The sequence below is a fragment of the Trichechus manatus genome, unplaced genomic scaffold, assembly GCF_000243295.1.
Source record: "Trichechus manatus latirostris isolate Lorelei unplaced genomic scaffold, TriManLat1.0 scaffold00077, whole genome shotgun sequence".
Classification (NCBI taxonomy): domain Eukaryota; kingdom Metazoa; phylum Chordata; class Mammalia; order Sirenia; family Trichechidae; genus Trichechus; species Trichechus manatus.
The window spans coordinates 6,353,653-6,367,275 of NW_004444013.1; the positions used below are offsets into that span (position 1 = coordinate 6,353,653).

The 13,623-nt window shown below is 45.1% G+C and overlaps 1 protein-coding gene across 2 annotated transcripts in view; it reads left to right on the forward strand.

Moving 5' to 3' along the window:
• The window catches only part of AUTS2 (activator of transcription and developmental regulator AUTS2), a 1,348,477-nt gene that overhangs the window by 934,253 nt on the left and 400,601 nt on the right, over positions 1 to 13,623 (forward strand). For both annotated transcript variants that reach the window (XM_023735302.1, XM_023735301.1), the window contains exon 6: positions 1,590 to 1,619. In XM_023735302.1, coding sequence (XP_023591070.1) covers positions 1,590 to 1,619 — 30 coding nt within the window. The remainder of the gene's footprint in view (positions 1 to 1,589; positions 1,620 to 13,623) is intronic.

Here is a 13,623-nt window from a genome sequence, read left to right on the forward strand (position 1 = left end):
ACAATCGTGTTTAAAGACAAGAAGTAGGATGTTTCTGCTTTTCCCCTTTCATCAAGAAGAAAAAAATTTTCCAGACCCTCAGCAGACGTTTCTTCAAGTCTTATTGGCCAAAAATGGGCCTCATGGCTGCCCTTAGCTGCAAGGGAAGTTAGGAAAGAGAATATCTGGTTTTGTCAACCTCATAGTGTCAGGAGAAGGTGCCAACCAGGGAGAAGAGGGTTGTGAATGGCTGTGGTTGTCTAGCCAGCAGTGGCTGCCCTACAAGCAAATTTATTCCCTGTTTCTGTTCATAGCCACATCAGCTCCCATGTCCAGGTGGCCACACTAAAAAACCTTGGCGTCATCCTAGGCCCATCCCTCTTACTTGCTTCCCATGTTCACGTGTTTTCAAGTCCTATTGGTCCTACCTTCAGAGTTGCTCTGCCATCTGTTCTACCCTTTCCCAAACCACAGCACCTTCCTGCTTTAGGCAGTGTGATAGTTGCCAGACTGGTCTCCCTGTTACCTACTGCTTTCCCCACAGGTCACCCTCTGTCCTCCACCCCATGGGAAGAGTCATCTTCCTAAAATAGAGCTCTGATGGTGCCACACCCCCACTCTGTTTGCATTCTGGCTTTATCTGCTAAACTGAAAGGGACTTTCAGGACAGGCCTGTGTCTCGGTTGAATACCTTTGTAGCTTAGCAGTGCTTATTTAGGGTCATTGAGAGACTGAATGGATAGCTTTACCTGCTAAACATTCACTGTAACAAAGACAGATCCTGGTAGCATTTATTTTTAACCCAAAATTGGAAAACAAAATACCCTTTATTTTTTTTAATTTCTGTGTTCTTTTCTTTTCTTTTTTTTCTTTCTTTACTTCTATTGAGGAACCCAAAGCTTTGAGTGAATTATCATTCTCTAATTATCCCAAACCCAGGTCAGCAATTGGAATTTGGGATCTATTAGATATAGTATGATTCTACTGCCCTAAAGCATATTTTTCTCCCATATTGTTGATTTATTACCCTGACCTGTTGCCCTTGGCATATGTTCTGTAAAGAATGTTCCTTCTTTTCTCTGGGCCCCTAAACCCTGGAAGAGGCAGCCATTACAAGGGGTGAGCCTTGCCCACTATGATCTGTTTCCTTCCAAATCCAAATGAGAGCGTGTTATGCCCACAGGTTAACCTCTTTTCCCTTAGAAAAACACTAGAGATACAGCTGTTCACATTACCTGAAGGTAGAACGTCTCAGTTAAGAAATAGGTTTTGCTCTGAGTCGCATTGAATGATCTTGACTCACCATAATCCTGTGCAGGATTGACACCTAGATGGGCCTCCCCTCCTGTGCAGTGAGAGGGGAGGCTTGTATCACTGAGGGCCTTGCTAGACTGACCACGGGAAGAGCCACAGAGCACAGGCATCAGCTTAAATCAAAAGAGCCACTTACCAGCATCTCTCTATTGATTCTCTTTACCAGCACGTGAGCTAATGAAAGTTTTTCCAGCTCAGTCAACGTTTCCTATTTTCTTTACTTGCTTTTTTGTATCAAAAGCAAAAATAACACTCAATCCTTGCACTAACCCTTATTCTCTTATCTTCATTTTCAGTGTGACAGTGACAGTGACCAGGAAGAGAAGGTAAGGCCCCCCTCGTGGGCACCGCACATGGCACACTGTGAACACCATGGTACCCTGCACATAGCCTTGTGCTGACAGCACCTTTTCTCTTCTGGAGAAATGGGCCGTATTCACACAGTGAGATTTCCTGCGGTCACATAGAACATGTTTAATTTGTGAGGTCCATCTTTTTTAAACAAACCCTTTAATATCGCTTATGTGTGACGCTGAGTTTTCACTTTATGAAAGATGACTCATAAACCCAAAAATATTTTAAAAGAGGAAATTATTTATTTTAATAGCCATCTGGGTTTTTTAACCCATGATAAGAACATTAAACTTAAAAGTATGTATTTATTGTGTCATTTTTGCATTCATTTTACTGACCCATATGCTTCTTCCTGCTTCTCTGGACATATTGGCCTTCTTGATAGAAATGTTAAATCCCTATTTTATGTATGTTTCTAGGACTCTCATCTTGGGGTGAGGGGTGGACAGGGGAGGTCAGGTGGGAACTGCTCTTTCTCGTTCAGGTAAAATGGCCAGGTGGGAGGGCAGTTCTTCCAGCAGGTACATACCTGTTCCAAGGCTGATGGTCACCAGCCTCTGTGTATCCAGCTCACCGTGGACCAAGAAAGGGAGCTCAGTTTCTGAGCCACCAGAAGATTGCATCACAAGCTGGTAAAGTGAGCTTCTGCTGCCTGAAGCAAAAGCATGGTTTATCATTTGGTCTGTCTTCCTGGCTGGCCCGATCCCCCAACCAAATTTCTGTCCGCTTTTGCTGCTGTTTTATACATTGTAAAGTTGCCTGATTATCGTGGTTTCTGTATTGTTTGGCACCAACAGGATGGACTAGTCCTCCCTCTGCATTCCTGAGTCTGCCCTACAGAGCTGGCTCTCCTGAGCCCTGCTCTTAGACCGTCACCTCCCACGTGCCTGTGGGTTTTACTTGGACTCCTGTGGTTAGCGTTTAGTGGGACCTTTCCATCAAGCCCAGAATTTTCCCATCCTTCTCTGCTGCCAGCCTCGAAGAGAGATCTAAAGGCTCTTGTTCTGTACTGTCGTTAATTTGAATTCAGCATATGTAGCCTGTTATAAAATGTGAGACATCATCATTTGAGCAGGTCAAGCATATTCAGATGAAGACAAATGGTGCTTATTTGATTTCCTTAAAATCAGGAAATGAAAAAAGTGCTCTCTGGAGAAATCATGTTCTGCCTGACTTGGATGATAGACCAATGCATGTCCCCCAGATAAGAACAGGCTCTCGCCTTGAGGTTTTTATCTCTGAAGGACGGCCAGGACTGTCAGCCTGCTGACATGTGCATTATCCATGTCATTTTAAACAAAATGACCTGTGGAAGGGTGCGCTGTGCTGTGACATGGTAATGGGCTGTTGGATGACAGCAAAAGTACACACTGGAAAGGGGGCCGCGGATTACTCTTTTGTTTAACTGACAAGTAGGAGCTTCCTTCCTCCGGCCCCAGGAGTCCCAGCTCCTTGCAAGTAGGATCACAGCTCTCTCAGACAGCCAGCGTAGCAGGCGTCAGCCAGAGTGGACAGCAGTCGTGGGTCAGTGTTCAGGGTGTGGTCATTCTCGTTCTGTCAGGCATCACTGAGAGGGGCTGGTACTTTCTGACACTCCCAGGAGTGTCTTCTGGGACCCATCTCCTACAGGAGACAGTGGATGTCACTTTGCAAGTCTGTGGTGCCTCTCCTAGGGATTGGGCCTCAAGTGGCATTTCACAGTCAGGCAGACATTCTTTGTTTAAAGGAACTAGGAATTCCCCAAGGGCTGCAGTACTTGAGCAGTGGTAGAAGGTGATCAAGACGGACAGTTTTGCATTCCTTGTAAGGGTCTTCATCAGTGTTCTTAACCTTGGCTGCACATTCGAATTCCCTGGGGGTGCCCTGAATTTCCAAATTTCCGGGGCATCTGGAGCCACTGGTCTCAATGATCCACCTGACTCTGGTATTTTCTACAAGTGAGCTGCTGTGGTCGCCAGAGGGGTCTTGGGGCAGAGGTGCTCCCTGCCTCCCGAGAGATTAGGCCTTTGTTCTCACCACAGTTCCTGAGTTACTGTTGCCTGGAGTCCATGGCTGAGTGCTGGGAGAAACCAGGTGTTGGAGTAGAATACTAGGTGGTGGGAAGGTAGCCAGAACCCACCACGCAGAGGTTGAGATGATGTCAGGGCAATAAAGAAGAATAAATGGGCGTTTATAGCCAAGTCCAAGAGGGTGGTGATGGCAGGGAAGGGAGGGGGCGTTAGGAGTCTTGCTTTAATGTGTCTTCCTGCCTCGTTGCCTCATCGTTTTTCCTCTGGACTGTGGCAGCCCCACAGGTCCTCTTCATTCTCAGCTGGGAGCTGCACCAGGACCGGCACTCCCATCATCTGTCCCCGCCCTGCCATGGGCATTTCTCCGGGGCTTTCCCGGCAGGAGCAGTCAGGGCTCTGTAACTGCAGCCAGGCCTGTTTGGCCCCGGGATAGTGAAGACTGTTGAGCTTCCCCCATTTGGACTGGGATTGTCTGATGTTTATCACCAACTCTACACCATCCTCCCAGACTTCTCTTCCATGCCAGAACCTGGGCCTCGTTAGCCTCCTCTGTGCTGGAGCCTCTTGCCTGTGCCCTTTGAGCCACCTGTGCCCCTCGGAGCCCCAGAGCTACCCAGGGCTGCTTTCATGTGCTGCTGGAGGATTCACATTCAAATCTGAATTGCTAATAGTGGAAAAGATGCCACTCAGTGTCCTGGGATCCCTCCAGCAAGCCCCACCAGGGGTGCTGTGGGAGGCAAAAGTGAGACTTGTAGGGGACCCACTGGGAGTTCTCTCCAGAAGACCTGTCACTCTCTTATTCCAGAGGGATCTGCAGAGCCTATGGTCTAAAATTAGGGTACTGTATTTCACACAGCTGACTGAATTAAGATAAACTCTGCTTTCCTCTGGTGCGAAGCTGTAATTTATAAAATGACACCCTTACTAATTAATGTGGAAGTGGCTGGGAAAGGGGCTGAAAAAGCAGAGCTTTCCATAAATGCAGGAGCCATCCGCGTGTGTGGAAAAGGCTTTGATGAGACACCGAGCAAAGCATCTCTCTTATCCTCCCCTTCCTTCCGGCCGTGCGAATACGCTACACATGAGTGTCAGAGACCCTGGAGTACTTCCTGAAGAGTAGGGCTTGGTGGGGGATTAGAGAAGGCCAGGAGTGCTCCGCATCTTAGATGTGGAATTGTGCTGTCTTGTAGTTAGTACAAAGAAAAGAGGCAACACTTGGCACCCTAGTCACCCAAATTAAGCAATTATTCCAATCCCCCACTCAAAATGAATTGGTATCATGAGAACAAAGAGGCAACATGCATATTCCCATGTATTTGGCCTATATATATGTTTTTGTTTCCTCTCTTTCTCTACCACTGACAACAGCGCATTATACTAACAAACACCCACTATTTGATTATGAAGTTAATGTGGACATTAAAAGTAATTCTCTCTCCATCTACCCACTTCCTTTTTATTGTTTTGGCCGTGTGACAGAGTTGCTTGAGAGGCATTTTACCCAGTGGTTGAGGACTCGGGCCTTGGAGTCTGATAGCCTAGGCTTGTGTTGGGCTCTGTCCCTTACTGCTTTGTTGCCACAGACTAGTAACTTAACCACTCTGAGCCTCAGTCTCCTTCTTTGACAGATGGGGGGACAGTAGCTCTGCCCATAGCACTGTTAGGATTAAATAAAGGCACTTGGCTCAGTTCCTGGTCCATAGTAGGTTCTCAATTAACGTTTGTTTTCATTAGTTTTACTCCGAGTGAAGTGAAGGAGAATCCCGTGGTAAAGGAGGAAGACTCTCTTCCTCACTGGAAGGCTCAGGCTCTGCCTCACATCCTGCCAGAGAATCTGCAGTGTGAATTTTTTTTCCACTGGAACCGCAGGTTCAGCCTTCATCTCTATAGGGCACGTCTGCCTGAATGGAAGTATTGTTAAACTTTGAAGAGCCCCAAACAATGCTTTTAACCCCCTATCCAAACTTCCCTTTGGGTACACCCTGAAGCCGAGAGCAAGGGTGCTGTCCTGGAAGGATCACATGGCGATCAAGTGGATTGTACAGCGCCTTGTCCCTTCACCAGTTGTTCCCAAATGCCTAAGCACTGTCAGTTCCCAAATACCCATCACAGGAGAGAGGTTCTCATTTAGTACATCTAGGGTGGGCAGGGCATGTGTATTTTTAAAAAAAAACTTCCTAGGTGATTTTGATATACAGTTGGCTTTTAGAATCACTGCCTTATAACAAATGTCCAAGAGAAACATTTACTTTTCCCTAATTCAATGCTCTTAAAATTTTGACTGCTTAGGAGAAAGACTTGAAAGCTATAGAGATGGTCTGTGTGTGTGCTTATGTTTATAGACACATATGTGCAACACGCATGCATGCACAGCCTCCTCATAGAAAGGAACCCCTGTCCTTTGCCTTATGAAGCTTTTACCATGACTTCTGATTGCAGTCGCCCCTTCTGGGCTGTATGGTGATGGGAATGGCCACCTGGAGGAAGTTGTCTGGTTCCTGTCATTTGCTCCCCAGGGCCCAAGATCATTTTGTGATTGATCATTTTGTGTTCATTTGTGAGGGAGGGTGGGGAGGTATGATGGCTTCTAAGAAAAGCAAAAAAGAAAACCAGCAAAGATTTATTATGTTCCTAACTCAACACAAACCATATGCCTTGATTGGCTCCTGAAGGACTCAGAAACTGCTGAGATGTCATACTGAGGACTGGGCATGTGGCTTGTGCTTACAGTGGAAGAGTCCCATCCCTCAGTTGGCCACGTCTCACCCTTGGTAAAGTTTGTGCGCCCTCAGCAACATTCCGAACACTCCAAAGGCCCTCGTTGTTGCTTGTGGGAACCCCCCCGTTTGAAATACTACATGTGCTGCACATGAGATAATGTAGAGATGCTGGCCCTTGGTGCAGGTAGAGAAAGGAGTTTTCTCCTCCTTTCCAGATATCCCAGCAGCAAAGTAAACAGCTGTCACTCAAGAAAAGAGCAGGGACCCATGTCATTCTTGTCTCCATGTCCTTGGCACTTTGCATAGTGCCTGGCATGAATTAGATGTTAGTGATGTTCCATGTTTTGCTGAATTTGTGTTTGCTTTCCTCGATACTCCTCTCTAGACAGAGAGGACAAGTTCCAAAGAGAGGCAATTAAACCTTTAGAAAGCCACGTATGAGTTTCCCAGCTTATTTGGGCATTTTCCACAGTTCTTAGCTGAATTTCAAGAGTTTTCCATTTGGATGCCCGATCTCCGTCATGCTTATCCACTCAACCTCTTCTTACCCTCCAAGTTTATATCAGGTCAGAGTGACATTTTATTCTTCCAACATCATCATATTTCCACTTGTCTTAATTTCATGATATCCACCCCAAATTCCTATTGATACCATCCTTGGATGAAATTTCTACTGCAAAATTATTTCAAATCCTGAATTCTTCACTTTTTCATAACATTTTCAGGCCAAACCAAGTTTTGCTTCACTCACAATGAATGTGTATGTAGACTGTCCATTACTACCATGTCATATACTTGAAAAAGACAGAGACTGTAAATGTACAGATTCTTGAGTAAATATAAATGAAAAAAATGAAGAAATACTCAGGAGTTAATGGAAATTTAAAGGACAGGTTCTAGATGTTCTGTTGTTCATAGTAAGTGGGTAATAGAGAGGGAAATTCAGAAGACCTGGTTTCTAATTTCTCACTAACCAGCTGTGTGGCCTTGGGCAACTTACCTAATGTTGCTGAACCTTCGTTTTTTTTGTCTTCTGTAAAATGAGGCTGGATTCAATGATCCAGCACTGAATATCCTTATTTTCTACGTAGCCATTCAGCTCGGGCCCCACAGCAGGGCAGAACCCAGAGGGAAATGAACATGTGATTGTCTTTTCTCTTTGCCAAAGTGGAAGGAAGATTATATAAGGATTGTCCTTCTCCTTTTTTCTCTCTCAAATGCCTAAGAAAGGAGACACATAGTGGACAAACCCTGGCACATCTACACGGCACATCTATATGGCACATCTGGCAGACACGTATCTGGACATATGGGCCTAATAACTAAACAGGGTAATTACCTATGTGTTCATTCATTTATTCATCCACACCCACTCACTTACTTAGTTTTTTTCCCAAGTATCTGCTGTTCAACCAAGGTAGGCATTATAGTTACCTGGCTCTGTTGGGATGGTAACCATTCACCTGTCAGTGAGCAGCAGATCAATTAGTTTAATTTCTGTTCCTCAGTTACTGCAAGTATTTAGGATAGCTTCGGAAATAGGTGAAAAGCTAGCGTACACAGTGTGTTGCAAGAAGTAACTTGATTGGTGATGAGTGTTATTTGACCTATAAAAGGAATTCTGGAAATGTCTGGGGTTGAGTACATGATTCCAGATTCCCAGAGAAGAGGTTCTACTGCTTTCTCTTAGAATGAGCCATTGACTGGGATTGTATGTCCTACCTGAAGGGAAGCCTGCAAAGCCAAGAAGGAGCTGGTGGAGGTGAGGACTTCCAGCCTCATGGAACTGACCATAAACCCTCAGCCACCTGAACAGCAGGAAGATCAGGAGCAGAAGCATTTGCATTGGTGATGCCTTTAGCAATATATTATACGTCCCTGGTTTCTGATACGGTGTAATCTGGGCTGTTCCTAGAATGCTGGAAGAATCTGTCTTTTCATGTTGGTTGGAGTGTTCTGTCTCAGCAGAGTTGTAAGAATGTCTTGTTGGTTGTGCACGTGTGCATTTGTGCATGTGGTTGCTTCAGTTAATCCCCCCTTGGCAACTTCTAGGTGGTGGGATAATTAGAGATAATTGCTCCTCATAACTGTGCCATTCTAGGTGTGATGATATAATGAAATAGCTATATTAGGATATTGTGGTAATTAGCCAAACTTCATACTTCGCAGAAGTCCCAAAATTCAAGGGATGGATGGATATATGTCTTCTTCCTTCCTTTTTTTTTTAAACAAAGTTCCAGCCGGGAAGGTCAAATTGGCCCCCTTCTGTACATCATGGAGTTTTTTCCCATTAGTTCTCATGAGGATTCTGTGGAGAAGTGCTAGCTTAGAACTACATGATACTTCAGTAGCTTGAAGAATAACTAGAAGTAGCTTGTTCCATTGTTCCAAACTCAGAATTGGTTCCAGTCTCCAAATATATGCATGTTTATGGGGACAGTGCAGCAAAGTGTTTGAAATAAGGCTTGTCCATGTCCAGTAACCACTGAGTTGGGGAGGGCTATAATGCCCAAAGGGCTCAATTTGAACTTCACCTTTTATTTCTGGGACTCTTAGTGATTTCACAGTTCCCTGTTTTCTTCATCTGAAAACGTAGATGCTACTGGTTGCTTAGGGCACTGAACAAACGAGATTAGGGGCAGTGATAATAATAACAGGAAAAATAATAAGCAGCCCCACTTCGCAGCAAAGAGAACATTGTGCTATCCAAAACACTTTTACAAACACCATTCTACATGACCTGCTATAATGTTTATTGTGAGGATCTATATGTATCCTCACACATGCCATTGTTGATCTGATACAATGTGCCAAATTCCATGCTAGGTCCTTTCAAGGACTTTATCTTCTCAAGCAGGTGTCATCATTTTACAAGTAAGGAAAATGAAACTTAAGAGCTATAAGAGACTGAGCAGAGATATAAACTGTGTCTTAGGATTCCAGCATCTGGGCTCTTTGTGCCATATTATGCTGCTTCCCTATACATCAGGATGAGTTGGAATGCATCCCAGAAGTGCCATTTGGGATCCCTTGCTGTTTTCCTCTCTGTGCCTCATGCTCCTTATACTACAAGAGATGTGGATTGTACTTCTCTACCCACCCTCACCTCCATGCAAACAACCTTGCTAGTTTTGAAAAATTTAAACATGGTAGTTGCTCAATAAACATTGAATGAGTATGATTTGGTCCACTGACAGCTAGCTTAGATGTGCAGACTCTTCTGAAATGTGACCTTTTTTCCTTGGGAAGCAGTACTTCAGGGTGAGAAGGGAAGAGCTACAATGAATATGGTTTAACTCATCCAGATGAGCGGCGAAGTCTGCTTTTGTGATCCACCATGATTAATTAATTAGAGATGTGAGCTATACCAATCAGTGGACTAAGCATGAGCCATATTTGGCCAAGGAACTCAGTTCTCTTTTAAATGTATGTCTACGTGTAAACATTTAATATACTATGAAACCATAGGCTCCCAGCATCTATGCCTGACAATAGTAGGTGCCCTATAAATATTGCTGTTACATCTGGGAGTTGCTCTGCTGGTTATCTAAGTCACAGAGAGGAAAAGGGACTTGCTACAGTCACCAGGCATTGTGGGGCGGAGCTGGGCCTGGAACAGAGGAGCTTCTGAGCCTCCAGTCCAGAGCCTCTGTCATCCTATACAGTCTCTCCAGATTGTTTTCCTCTTTATGACCAGCACATAGGAGAAGAGGCCATGTTATCACCACGGCTCCAGATGGCACCCCCAAGGTGGTTTCCCTCTAGATTGTCATTAGCCACCTCAAGAATCCTCTTGTCCATTCCCAGACCCTGCCTGACTCCCACCCCCACAGAGATTCTCTGGTTCCATGAAGCCCGCAGGGCCATTCCTTTTCTGGCAGCAAACACTGCAGCGTGGGGTGTCCCTGCAGCCCAAATGGCAGTAAATATCTGAAGCCACCATGTCCATGTTAAAGATTATGTATTTGCCACGAAGGGGAGAATATAGTGTTTATCGGCAGGAGTGCGTGCCAGCTGAGCTGATTACGGCACAGCACTCTGTCAGCCAATGATTTGTCCTGTCCTTTATTATCTGTGTCACTCAGCAGCGTGCTGGCGAAGGGAACGGATCACCCCTTCCCTTTTTTTGTACCCATTTCGTGTAGAAAATTTGTATTTACTTTGGGAGTGTAATTTGTTCCTCATGGATAATGTGACCCTGAGCGGAGCTGGATCATGGGTTAGTTGAAGTGATATTTTCCGCTAATGGTAGTCGTACATCATTGCTGTCAGCTCGGGTTAGGAGGCAAGCACATTACAGCTCCATTTTACCTCTGCAGGCATCTGGGATTATTTGCCATAACCGAGTATGACATGACCACACTACAGAGTGCATTAAAATTTTACTGGCTTCTCAGGCAAGTTCCCTGGCTCCAGTGTGTGCTTCAGGCAGGCAGTCTGATGGGAGCCCAAGGGCCCCGACGTCCTGCTCAGAGGTGCTACCGGGGGCTGCGAAGCAGGGACTTCTGTCCTTGTGCCCAGATAAAGAAGCCGGGAAGGAATTTAGGGGGAGCCAGCCTGCAGTTGTGTGTCTCTGGACCTCCCAGGCTGACAGGTGACTGGCTGCCTGGTGCAGAAATCCTGGGGCTGACCACAGCGTTCACCGCGTCTGCATGCTCTCTCCTTGATGCGTCAGCCCCGGGCAGACTGGGCAGCAGGCTCCTTCTCCACAAAGAGCCCAGGGAAGGCCTAAGTCCTTCCCAGGCCCTGGGCTGATTTCTCTTGTTCTTGTCTGCCTGTGGTCAGACTGAAGGAAGGAAGCCTAGGCCCTCAGTGTGACAGAATCCATGTCCATTTGTGCAGCTGGACTAGGCCTGATACTCTCCTAAACCCCGTCAGGAGTATGTGGTAGCCATGCTTTTATTATTATTATTATTATTGAGTACCTACCTAACATTTGCCGGGACTTTTTACACATTATCTCATACAGTCTTCACACCAACCCAATGAAGTGCAGGCTTGATTACCGCCATTTTACTTATGAGGAAACTGAGGCTCAGAGATTAAATAACATACTCAACATCATAGAGCTACTAAGTGGCAAGGATGAGCTTCTTGTCTGGTATTTAGGGCTCTCTGACTTTAAAGCCTGTAAGGTTTCTAGTGTTGCATGCTGTGTAGAGATAGTAACTGTCATTTAAATAGTACTTACGACTTGTATTATGTATATTAACTTGTGTAATCCTCATTATGATGAGCAGTTTGTGATTGGCCGCTAATCTAAAGGTTGGCAGTTCAAACCCTACCCCAGCAGCTCTGCAGAAGAAAGGCCTGGTGAACTGTGTCCATAATGATTACAGTCAAGAAAACCCTGTGGAGCAATTCTACTCTGTAACACATGGGGTCACCAACTCAGCAGCAGCTAACAAAAAACAACAACAGTCCTCATTACAACTCTAATAGGTAGAGGCTAATAACCAAAAGGTCAGCAGTTCGAATCCACCAGCCACTCCTTGGACCCCTATGGTGCAGTTCTACTCTGTGCTAGAGGGTTGCTATGAGTTGGAATCAACTTGACGGCAACGAATTTAATATTGCCCCCAAGGAGCCCTGGTGGTACAATGGTTAAGAGCTCGGCTGCTCACCGAAAGGTCAATGGTTTGAACCCACCAGTCACTTCGTGGGAGAAATATGACAGTCTGCGTCTGTAAAGATTTCAGCCTTGGAAACCCTATGGGGAGCAGTTCTACCCTGTCCTGTAGGGTCGCTATGAGAATAGATTCAACAGCAGCAAGCTTGGTTTGCTTTTTGTTAATATTAACCATTTTACAGAGGAGGAAACTGAGTCACCGAGAGGTTAAGTAACATGCCAGAAGTCTCACACCTGGTGTGTGGCAGAGCCAGGTTTCAAGTCCAGACTGTCTGACTTCAGTCTGTGCTCTTAGCCACTAAGCTGTTTTGTCCCTCATGTCACATTTCAATAAGCATGAGGACTGCTAGGAAAATACCAGGGAGAATAGTAAAATGTCAGAATAAAAGGAAACGCTCAAAGAGTATTTCATCACTTTCAACTGAAACGCAAACTAGCATCCAACGAAGGATTGCTCAAAAGAGATGCTCTGTGATGAGCTTTATTAAGTAATAAGTCCCATTTGCAGTTAGCACATTACTTGCATACAAATGGTGCTTCTAAGGTGCTTGAGAGGCATTTATTTTGATAAGTTATGGCTAAGCAGTCACTGGCTTTGTTCTTTTATGTTGCTTAGGCTCCTTTTTTTTTTTTTTTTACTTATTGGAAAGGCTTTAGCAAACTTATGCTGAATCATGTTCTTTAAAAGGACAACTTCAAGACTGCCGCCCAGTAATAAGTGGGACATAGATCAGGGCCCCACAGGCTTTCAGCCTGAGTGAGATGCTCCAGATTTCTTATTAGCAGGTTCTGGGTGCCGGGCACTTCAGTGTACACACAGGCGTAAGTGCGAACATAAGTCTTTGTTCTATCCCAGAAAGACCTCTCTCCACCTCTGTAGCCCTCTCACCTCTCCCTCTTCCAAGCTTGAGATGTCCCCCGTCCTAGACAGAATGGACAAGCTCCTCTTACCGTTGGCTGCGTACGTGGTAGGGTCATAAATTCATGAACTTATTCAATAAACCACACATAAAATGAGTTATGCCTTGTACCCTCAGGGCAGTTTTTAAAATGCTGCAACAGAAGAACCAGAGACCAGCATGACTTTTTTCATGGAGAAATTTAAAATTTAGTTAGCACGCTAAGACTCATGCTCCCTGGCCCACTCCCTGCTTGGGCGCCCAGGCACACATGTTGATTGCAGTAGGTTGATTGCTAGATTGCAGTAGGTCCGAGGGACTAACCTGATTCTCTCCTGTGGCCTTAGATCCAATCACTCAGGGAGAAAGGAGAAGAGCAAAAGTATTGATCCAGTCATTGAAAAGTAATTATCCCTCACAGATGGTCTGTTTAGAATGCAGCAATCATTTTAAATCATGTATTCCCCAGTGACAACATATGTGGATTATTTACTTTGTTTAAGTAGGGTCACTCTTGGACCTGCACCTTTTCTGAACCTGTGATGATGCACAGGTAGGCCCACATTAAGTAGACGGTATGTTTATGGTGATGGAAAATTTGGCAACAGTTGTGGGTGGTGGTTACCAACATGATTGATGTAATTGACACCACTAAATTGCGCGTGTGAAAAACACTGGATGGGTAAATGTTGTGTTCATATATTTATATATATATATAT